The 11,611-nt window shown below is 39.1% G+C and overlaps 1 protein-coding gene across 1 annotated transcript; it reads right to left on the bottom strand.

The window, feature by feature from the left end:
* Nucleotides 1–1,699: 1,699 nt before the first annotated feature.
* Nucleotides 1,700–8,955, bottom strand: tmem208 (transmembrane protein 208). The gene is made up of 6 exons (XM_049563436.1): nt 8,752–8,955; nt 6,389–6,484; nt 4,941–5,000; nt 4,717–4,853; nt 2,568–2,652; nt 1,700–2,447 (listed from the first exon to the last, which is right to left on the bottom strand). The coding sequence occupies exons 1-6, from the start codon at nt 8,755–8,757 to the stop codon at nt 2,310–2,312; spliced, it is 522 nt and encodes a 173-aa protein (XP_049419393.1). The 5' UTR covers nt 8,758–8,955; the 3' UTR covers nt 1,700–2,309.
* Between the last annotated feature and the right edge of the window lie 2,656 nt (nt 8,956–11,611).

Below are 11,611 nucleotides of genomic sequence, written 5' to 3'. Positions count from 1 at the left end.
TTATTTGGAACTTTAACTTAGCAGAGTTGGCAGTGAAAGCAAATGAGGCTGTCCACATACTGTTAAATTCTCACTTCACCTCTGAGACTTTTACTTTTTTGGATTTCAAAAAATAGCTAGCCTAGCGAGGAAGATTTAAGAGTCAAAACTCTTGAGGTTTGGCAAAATAGGAGTAATAGGTGCCAGGCCGTGAAAGTTTGAAGCACATTTTTGTCGATGAAATATTTAAACATCTTTTTATTTTTGGTGCATAGGTGCATAATCTGTTTAGGCCTATAAGAATGAGCCACTGGGAGCCACTGGAGAGGGGCTAAAGAGCTGCATGTGGCTCCAGAGCTGCAGGTTGCCTACCCCTGCTCTATTTGGATTGAGAACTTCATCTAAAACACACTGGATTATGGTCATTTAAAACTATAGTAGTGCTGAAGCAATGACTTAATTAGTTAATCAACAGAAAATTAGACAACAGTTATGATAACTATAATCATTTGTTTCAGTCATTTATCAAGAAAAATAAATATATCTGGATGTTGGACAAGCAGCAACATCTGAGGCTGAAGAATAAAGGCAAAAACTGCAGTTCCCTGAATGGCCACGTGAGGCTGGCTCCAGAAGCGAGTCAATCCCCTCCCCTAGACCTCCATAGACCTACAGCCCATTATCTTATACAGTCTATGGCTACAGCCCCAAAATGGCAAAAATGTTAAAAGTTTACACATTCAAGTGTCTTTTTGAATCACGTTGCACACATCTTTACATGGGTAAAAGCATGCAATCATGCCATCACCACTAATCCTGACGGCTCCTCATAAATGAAAGGAAAACTAGGACACTAAATCAATGCATAAACCAGCTCTAACTTCTGCTGAAAAAGTGTACATGTCCATATAGGTGAGTGGACTGTGCTATTGTTGCCAAACCAAAAAGATGGCCCTGACAGCAGTTCTCATAGGATTGTTTACACGTGAATAAAAATGCAAAAGATAAAATGACATAATGATGTAAAAATAGTTAAAGTGGTTAAGAAAACCAAATAATTAACTAAGATCAATAGATCAAGCAACAGAACTTAACTAAGTATCTTTTAAAAACATAACTATGATATGCTACAACTACTTATAGTTGCCTTTAGTGGAAAACAAAAAATTACAAATTACATTATAACTTATAGTAGTATGTAAGACCGAGCCATAAACAATTGTTTCCTATGCTCTAATGATTTAATTAGGACACTAAAGCACATTTTAGCCTCCTTTGGATAAAATGAAAATAATTGCTCAGTATTTTTAAGAAGCTTTGTGCACATCAGAGCCCACAAGTTGTGTGGACACAGATCTCAACATGGAGGAGGCTGAGCTGGTTGCTAACAGGTAAGAGTGCTAACTCCATAAACAGTGCTGACGGAGCTAACAGCATTAACCGAGGGAAACCTAAGGGTGGGTGCTACTCTTCTGCGACAATGCGATCCCGACATCAGCGGTAACCATGATATGAGCAAAAGACAGATCGGTGGTAATGACACACACACACACACAGAGGTAGCGTGATTTCATTCTCTGCTCAAGACATCATTACTCCACTAAATCTTTACATAGCAAATAGTGGTTTGCTGCTAACCTTTGCACAACCTTTAAGTCATGCCTGAATGCCGAACATTAACAAGACTGACACACAGAAAAATCAAACTATTTGAAACACATGATCAACTCCATAAACTGGAGGAAGATTTTTATTGCAAAAACTTATTTTCCTATTAAAACGTCATTTATATCCAGTTGATTTTTATAAGACTCAACAGCTCACAAACAAAATCAGCTCTGTAATGAAGGCTCGCCGACGGATTCTGTTCCATGTGAAACATTTTGGAAAAATAAAATTAGATAAAAAATTAAGACATGCCATGAGAAAAGTGGCACTGACAGAATAAATTCAGCTGGCCATGGTTCTGACTCCGTTACGTCACTGGATCGTGTGGGTTAACAGGGGGGACGTTTGAGGTAAAACTGCAGGGGGCAGTGCCATGAGGTTGTGCAACAGCAAAAAAACTTATATCTCTGCATGAGGCGGACAAATGACATTTGGACCATGACATTATCTAAACATGGAACATTTCATATTTGTGATTTGGGGAGAAAATCGGATTACAGGAGAAAGCAGGAAGAAAACAAACATGGAAAACAAGATTCCACAGTATCAGATTATAATTGAGTTTAATTTAATAACAAAAATTTCTTCCTGAATAACTTATCAGTTCCTCGCTATCTGTATATTAGATTCTATAAAAATACTGCTCCGTCTGCCCTGCAGCATCAGAATCTCTTCATCTGTCTGCGCTCTTGTCTTCTCTGCTTCTTCTCATTCACTTCCTCTGGTGCCGACGGGCTTTCTGCCATAAACCAGGGACCCAGGAAGTTCACCCACAGCAGGTGGAGGGCTCGGGCCGGGGCCTGACATGCACACACAGGAGCAAATTATGAGACGTGAGGAAAGCAGAAAAGGAAAGGAATCAAGCAGAGAAGTAACAGCGATCTCATAGGATTTATCAAAGACACAGAACATCGTCTTACCAGCAGCCAAAGATACCAGAAATAAGAGGAGATTGTGCTGAGGACTTGTACTATGGCTGTGAGCAGGATGACGTCCTTCAGGTGCCTACAACCAGAACACACATGTAATAAATTATCACCAAAAAGTTGCAAGGGTGTAGGTTTAGTTTCAGATGTTTGGGGACAAAATGAATTCAGTGGTTTTTGAACGAGACAAAAAAATAAATAAATATGTTGACTGGTATTTATTTTCATACTTTTAGATTAAAGGGTAACTTCAATTTTTTTTCAACCTGGATCCTATTTTCCCATGGTTTTGAGTCTAAGTGACTAATGAGAGCAAGTATTTTCAAAATTGGTCCAGTATTGAGCAAGACCACTGCAGCCAGGCAGCAGAACAGGCTGCAATGTAATGTTAATGGACAATTGTGCATCCTCACTGTACGTCCACTAAAGTGCTGTTTTTGACACTGACAGGCTCAAATTGTTTTAAGTGTCTGACAACATTATGGAAAGGAGCCCTGCAGAAACAGACCTCTTTGTTAAAGAGTAAGATCCTACTTGTTTAATCAGATACAGCACTGAAATCGCTACGGTCAAACCCACCAGAATAAACAGTTATTTTATCATTGTAAAACATGCTTCATTCAGAGTCGGTGTAAACAAAATAAAATTCACAAAACTGCAACAATCATCAACTCTGGTTTGATTTAGTGATGCACGATTTAGTAAAAATGTGCGATTGCGATTACAATATAATTACAATAAAATGTAATAAATAAATGGTATCATGAGTCTTTTTGGGGCGGCACGGTGGTGTGGTGGTTAGCACTCTCGCCTCACAGCAAGAGGGTTGCCGGTTCGATCCTGGGCGTGGGAGCCCTTCTGTGCGGAGTTTGCATGTTCTCTCTGTGTCAGCGTGGGTTCTCTCCGGGCACTCCGGCTTCCTCCCACAGTCCAAAGACATGCAGATTGGGGACTAGGTTAATTGGTGACTCTAAATTGTCCGTAGGTGTGAATGTGAGCGTGAATGGTTGTTTGTCTTTATGTGTCAGCCCTGCGATAGTCTGGCGACCTGTCCAGGGTGTACCCTGCCTCTCGCCCGATGTCAGCTGGGATAGGCTCCAGCCCCCCCCGCGACCCTCAAGAGGATGAAACGGTTAGAAGATGAATGAATAAATGAGTCTTTTTGCTTGATTCAGTGCTTCCCCTACATTATATCAGGGGGCCCTGACCTGACATAGTTATTGTTATGGACAGACAGTGTGTCAATGACCATCAACAGACTGAGCACAGTCAAACACGCTGCTCACACAGCAGCACAGCATAGAACTGTACACACACAGCGGAGCGAGCCTGTGTTGCATTCAGGCGTTGTCACGTAAATGACAAATTCCAGCGCCATAGCACAACACAGCAGCATGTCAAGTGGGCCAAAACCGAGCAAAATTGCTCAGTTTTTCATTTGTTATGGAGTCCATGATTTCCCTGTGACACTTACAAATGTTTGCTCAACTGTGCTTGGATGTTGTTTTATAAGGCTCTGGCGGCTTTCAGTTGTCTCATTGTCTTTATCGTTACACGGCTCGGCTTTCTCTCGCATGCACACTCTTCCTACTTTTCCCTGTACTGTCTCAAGTGCTGATATAGATTGGTCGTGTTGCTGCGGGACGTGGCGACTTTAACTTTTACACTTAAGCAGCACGTCTTTCTGTTCAACGTCGCCATACCTGAATCCAAAGTATCGCCATGTAACAGACGTTTTTTTTCACCACCAACTCAGCCTGTTCATGGTTGTGCTCATGCTCTTCTTCAGCATCTGTGTTGGTCACTGCTGCACGCCGGCTGCACGCACCAGGATAGTTTGTGGGCGTGATGTCAACAAACTCCACACACTACAGGAGAGTCACGTTCACAGGCACACACGTTAACATTTATTTAGCCTACATTAAAATCGCAAATCGCAGCCTTTTATGCGGTTATGTAATCGCACAGCCTGACATCGCGATTGCGATTAGATTAATCGTGCAGCACTAGTTTGATTTAAAATAAACCTGAATATAAGCCCACATGCATGCCCAAGTTGTTCAACATATTCACACTGTTTTCATAGATGGAGCTTCTCTTCCCAGTATGTAAGAGTTCTGTATAGATGTGAGGCGTAACTTACTCTGCCATTCCCTGCTCCATGTTCAAGTCTATTCCTCCGTCCAGGAGACTTCCATCCTCAGCAAACACTGGCTTGGCCATCGCAGACATGGAGCGGTAACTCCCGACATACACTGCTAGTGCAAACCCAAGCAGCAGCTACAGGAGGCAAACAAGGTGTTAGGTTCGGGTACATTAGAGCTGTGGATGGTGACATTTTAAATAATCTTGATTAAACACACTTACCCATGTCCAAAATGTCGACGAACTGTAGAAAACCATAAGATTTACTGCAGCATATATTGCCTGCGGAGGAAAAGCAGTATATTTGAAATGGGACTGGACGACAAGACAGTATAATAGAGCTACAACAATTAGTCGATTAGTCAATTAACCCATCAACACAAAATTTATTTGTTAATCCATCAGTCATTCAGTCATTTTTCAAGCAAACACGCCAACGTTATTTCATTCCAGCTTCTCAAATGTGGTGATTTGATTAAATGAGTCACTAACTTTTAATAAACTAAACAATTATACAATTACTCGATTAATGGAGAATGTACTGGGCAGATTAATCAGTTATGAAAAGAACTGTTAGTTGCAGCCTTACATTATAATCCATCGTCTATACGATTTTTGTCAAAGTATTAATTTCTTTAATGTCTCTGGTAATATTAGGCCACTGCAAACCAATGAGCAGGACTGCATTATTTTTGTATGATGTGTCTTCATTGTTCAGGAAAAAAACTGTTCACAACTGAATTTTGATAATTTACTGATTAAAAAAACGTATTTATTGTTATCACGATTAAAAATTATTAACAGAACTACACAACCAATACAGTCACGTGCCCTCAGGCTGCAGATAAAGGTCACTCCAACTCAAGACCAAGTCGCCATATCGAGTTTTGTGCCTACTTTTATCAAACTCATTCATCCTTGAACTAACCTGTGAGCTTGTCCCATATTTATTATTCATTTCTGAATATTTTTAGCATTACTAAGGGTGGACATCTTAACCTATTTTAAGCTGCAATCTGCACAGTGTGATGTGAAATAATGTTTTATTGTTTGTCCGGTTGAAGTATGTGTTGTGTATGCACTGATGTTTTTACACACATGCACAACTTTGTAACGGACTAACAAAGTTACTTTGATTTTATGTGATTTTGAATTTAAAAGTAAAACATTAAAACTAGATGTAAGGCATAAAGTAATGCAACACACCTGAATGATCAAGTGTAAAATTGGGTCTCACACACAAACATGACACAATACAGATTTGGGGCACCCAGTAGCTCTGTGGTTAGAGCAGGCGTCTCATATGCAAAGGCAATTTCCTTGCCATAGCAGTTAGTTCGACTCCAGCCTGCAGCCCTTTGCTGCATTTCATACCCCTCTTCTTTTTTCCCCTTTCACACTTAATACTGACCCATCAATTAAAGGTAAAAGCCCCAAAAAAATTCTTAAAAGAAATTAAAAAAAAAAAATATATATATACAGGTTTGAGGAACTGTAGTTTTTAAAACAATAAATAAACTTCCGATCGACGATCCAGTGAGAATACGGTTAAAACAAACACATCAGTGAATGTAAATGTGAATCCATTCATTGGTGATGAGATGGACTGCAGTGTCATTTAAACATTTACTTTGACTGAGACAACACACAAAAAGCCTCGAGGTTCTTACGTTAGCTCCGAGGATGACTCTGGTGTAGAACTTCAGTGTCGCCTCATTCTCCTCGTAGATCTGCTTCTTGCCCTTTGTGCCAACTTTACCTTTGGGCTGTTGGGCGAAACACGGAGACACAGTTCAGCATTATCAGGCATTCATGTGACGGTTTTAGCTCAATAGCAGAAAGTGAGACCACACGTTACCCGCAAACCCGTAGATTTGTGACTTGTATGTGTCCTCACATTTTAGTATTTATTAATAAAAGACTTACAGCACATCAGAAATAAAAACCTATATAATCACATAACACTGAAAATAAAATCAAAGTTGTATGAAGTAGTTGAGAAGTTGGTTCTCCCTTATTTACTTTCAGATCTAAGGTGCTTGAGTGCTAACACATGAACTACCCTGTAAACACTACACAGCTAAATCCCCTCAATAAAGGTTATCGGGTTAGCTCTAAAACAATGCTGCATCTGTTGTGCTCCTGAATCTGCACAGGAAACATTTAGAGTGATGCTCTTCACTTATGGTTTTATTAAACTGTTAGAAGGGAAATGAAAGCAAATATTAACATGATCTCATTTCTTTAAAATGGAAAATTGCACCTAAGTACATCTTGTAACTCTAGATCCACTTTGTTGTTTGAAAAAATGAACTGAATACAGTTTTATATGATTAAGTTTTCCAAATATATTTGAGAATCATAACAACAGTACAACTTTATTTGTCAATCTGTTCCAGTGTATATTTACTGTGCTGCTTAGCTCTGTGCTGTTGGTCCTGTGTATTGTGTTTGCTGGTTGCATATGTCTCATCGTAAATTAAGCTATTCTTCTTAAACCGCTTAACACTAATTCTTAAAAGATAAATGTCCTGGAAGTGATGAAAAGCCTGCTCTCAGATCCTGTAAAATTGGTTCTTCTTCATTTGCTAAGATTCATGTCCTATTACTGCTTGTCACTAACTCAGCTTCTTCTCTGGAGCCTTTGTGCTCCACTGTTTCTCAGGTTCCCTCGAATGGCGGCTGCACCTAGATCGTGGCTCGTGGTTGCTACGCTTGGATCACAGGTCGTGGTTGTGCTGCTGTCGTGGTCCTGCCTGATGCCGACGACTACCGCTGTTATTATTAGTCATACTTCTACTATTATTTTACTCATATGATTATCATTGTCACATACTATCATATATTAATAGATACATGTAACATATATACTACCAAAATACTATTATTATTACAATATTGTACAACACCCACATTTCCCAGCATGCTGGACTGAGTAGATTGTACTTTCTGTTCTATTAGGCAAATGTCATTTTTTGTTATTGTCTATGATGGTGTGTCTGCAACATGATGGTTTATGCTAGTTATTGTCACTTGTGCGTTAATTTATAGTTTGCACCATTAGTGAGTTAGCTATCCCACTTCTGACTTCTATTGTGACAACTTCTACTTGTCCTATGTTAAGCAGAAGTTGTCACAATATTACTAAAATCAGTGTTATTGTAGCTTACTGTTTGCCGTGCATCTCTCCCTGTCTCTCCTTCTCTTAATGTATCATGTTGTCATATGGATTACTGTACATTTATTATATCTTTATTTGTAGAGCACTTTTCGAGCTGAAAGCACAGAGAGATCTGATGTGTTCTGTACGACATCTATTGCACATCTGTCCGTCCTTGAAGAGGGATCCCTCCTCAGTTGCTCTTCCAATGATAAGTTTTTCCTTATCTGCTGCAAGGCTCCAAGGACAGAAGGATGCCATACACTGTAAAGCCATCTGAGGCAAATTATATTTGTGATGTTGGGCTTTATAAATAAAATTTAATGTAACTGTAACTGTAATTCAGCTTTATTAAATATTATGTTTGTAGGGGGAAAAATCAGTATCACAAATCTGGTTTATTGCTGAGTAGACTTTCACATACTGGTGCAAGGGCTTTGCTTTTGGGTATTAGTACATGACAGACACATGTTTGGAGAAAATTAATTAAACTGTAAAAGCAAGTGCTGTGAAAATCAAGGGACATAAACATAGAGGCAAATTAAAGTAGAAAATATTTAAAATACTATTTTAAAAAGTCTGTGAAATATATCGGAATAAAAATGCTGAGCTGTGCAGGTTTTATGAGTCTTAGATGTGTGTAGAAATGACAAAATATTGTCCAAGTTCATAATATTAGATATAAAACAAATGTATGCAGTGTACATAGATAATATAACCACATTACATGTATTTGTAGTTATTTATCCCTACACAGCTCAGTGTTTATCTGTTCTACAGCCAGTGGTGGTCTCACTGTATCTGAGAAGTGACTCAGTGAGTTGTTCCTGTCTCTGTCAGTGTGTCTCTGCTGCATGTGTGTGTTTGTCTCACCGCCATTCTGACCCGCTGCTGTTGTTCTCCTCCTCTGCCGCTTCTCTAACATCGACCTGTGACCCTCCGCCGCTTCTCTGCGTTATTATTTATCACTGCATCAAATGAAGAGACTCACAAGTGTCCCTGCGGCGTCATTTCTTGTAACACATCAGCATTTGGTGCTTTTTCTGTTGGGGGACTCAATATATCCGGCGCACGAATATGACGACATCAACAGCCTCGTGTGGTGGTCGGTTGACAGTAAGCGGCACGTGAGAGTTGGTGACTGAGCACCATCTGCTGGTCAAGGGATGCAACTACCTGCAGTTACAGTTACAGTCTTTACGTGAGACTTTCTTATTGATGCACGATTTAAGATTTTAATATACTATTTAATATTTGTTAAACAGGCATAAGACTTCTGTTGGGGCCTAAAACTTGGCTAAAATAATGTATTTATTTGACTAGATTAGACTCAACTTTATTGTCATTGCACAGCAGGGGTGTAAATATAGACAGTGCAGGCAGTGCGATTGCACTGGGGCCCCTGGGGTGGAGGGGCCTGTAGAGAGAGCAGGCCCTTGCAAGTGAAACTCAAACTCATTTCTCTTTTTTAAAATAGCCAGTAGCTATGTAAAACTAAATTATATGCTTTTTCTGAACTTTCTGAACTTTGAAAACTATAAAATTAAATTTATAATTTCGTACTTTCTTCAGATTTTTGTCATAATGGGTAATTTTCATGTTGGTGTTGTCCAATGTCAATTCTCTATTTGTGTCTAGACAATACATGTACGATAGCGTCTACTGGGGCCCGTCATAATAGTGTGCACTGGGGCCCATTGTAACTTCCTTACACCACAGAGCACAGGTACTGAGAAAATGAAATGTAGTTTAGCATCTGACCAGAGGTGCAAAAAGCAGTATTGTGCAGACTAGTATACAAATTTATAGTGGTAATATAAATAGCCTAATAAAAAATACCTAACAGGTAGCTATGAATATGCTAGTAGGCAGCAAAGGTATATAAATAAGTATTAATAAAAAACAAGTCTAAGCATTAAAGATTAGTCTACTTGTTGGATTATTAGTATTATTTTATTATTAGCCTCGATCAGTTGAAAGAACATCTTTAGGGGGTCTGGATTTAAGAATAACTTAAATTGATGTTTGTCCTCTTCCCATGGATGGATTACTGAATGGGCCTTCTAGGAACACTTCAGAATTTCACTCTAATTACTGTAACATGCACCGACAAGGAAAAGACTCAAAATGACCATCAAGAGATGCAAAGGAACTGCAAAGACACACAAAACAGCCACAAAAAGACAAAATGAGCTCAGAGAGACACAAAAACCACAAAAAGATGCATAATCAAAAGCAAAACAACAACAAAGGAGCAAAAACCACAAAGTCTGTGTCTTGCTCGTGGAGGAGTTGTGGTGGGGCCTTTAACAAATCTGTCCCCAAGGACTTTTTGACTCAGTGTCTGTCTATGCCTCCTCTAGTGTCGTTGCTTTGCCTTTTTAGCTTAAAGTAATCAGAAATGGACAAACTTACTTTTTCACTTGCAGACTTAGTGGGTTATAAAAACATTTTAAACTGATTATCAGCATTTATAACTGCATTTCTTCTGCACTAACTACTTGTGTAGCTTCACAGCTATGCAGTGAAACACACTTCCTTTACAGGCTGAAGACAGCAGTTGGCCTTTGAGATTTTTATTGGGAGTAATCGTGAACCACTTAAAAATATATTGAAGAGCAAAGTGATTACAGAGACGGAAAAAAGATATTATAGCCTACCATAAACAGGAGTCACACCAAACATAATGTAGCCTGTTGAACTGGTACAATAAGGAAATAGGATTCAAAGAAGTTTCATTTTTCTTCTTGTTATTTTTTTTTTAATTCTTTTAGAGCAGTGTCTAGGCCCATTGTCACATTTCTGGTGTGTATGAGTTGATAAAAAAAATACCACCAATGAGAGACTTGATCTCTAAACTTCTCACATGGTTTAAAATAAAATCATTCAATATTGCACAAAAAGTAATAATTACAAAAAAAGTCAATAAAATGAATAGTCTGCAGATTTGTGCAGGATATTTTATTTTATTTTATTTTATTTTATCTATATATGGAGGAGATCTACTTTTTCCACCAATGATTTTTTATTACAGCTCTGATAAAAGAAAAAGAAATGCAGATTAACAGTCATCTTCTTCTAACCCTCTTGAGGGTCAGAGTCTATCCCAGCTGACATCGGGCGAGAGGCAGGGTACACCCTGGACAGGCCGCCAGACTATCGCAGGGCTGACACATAGAGACAGACAACCATTCACGCTCACATTCACACCTATGGACAATTTAGAGTTACCAATTAACCTAATCCCCAATCTGCATGTCTTTGGACTGTGGGAGGAAGCTGGAGTGCCCGGAGAGAACCCACGCTGACACAGGGAGAACATGCAAACTCCGCACAGAAGGGCTCCCACACCCGGGATTGAACCAACAACCCTCTTGCTGTGAGGCGAGAGTGCTAACCACCACACCACCGTGCTGCCCAGATTAACAGTCAATACTATTTTATTTATTTATTTATTTAACTATTATTTAATCAGGAAAAAAAAACTCTTGACATTAGTAAATCTCTTTTTCCAGAGTGTCCCTTACCAAGACAGGCAGCAACATAAAGTTACAGACAGACAACATAGCACAAAAAAACAAACAAAATAAAAATACACAGCTCTAACACAAGCAAAATAAAACACCTAATGAGATCACTTCAAGTACTAGCTGCTAAATGCACTTTATATGTGTTGTGTAAAGAGAGCTGGTAAAGAGACTAACCTATTTTGACCCTTCTCGGCTTCCGTCGC

This window comes from Epinephelus fuscoguttatus, linkage group LG2 (assembly GCF_011397635.1).
Source record: "Epinephelus fuscoguttatus linkage group LG2, E.fuscoguttatus.final_Chr_v1".
Classification (NCBI taxonomy): Eukaryota; Metazoa; Chordata; class Actinopteri; order Perciformes; family Serranidae; genus Epinephelus; species Epinephelus fuscoguttatus.
The sequence above is the reverse complement of the archived record's forward strand: the minus strand, read 5'-3'. Positions and strand labels throughout refer to the sequence as shown.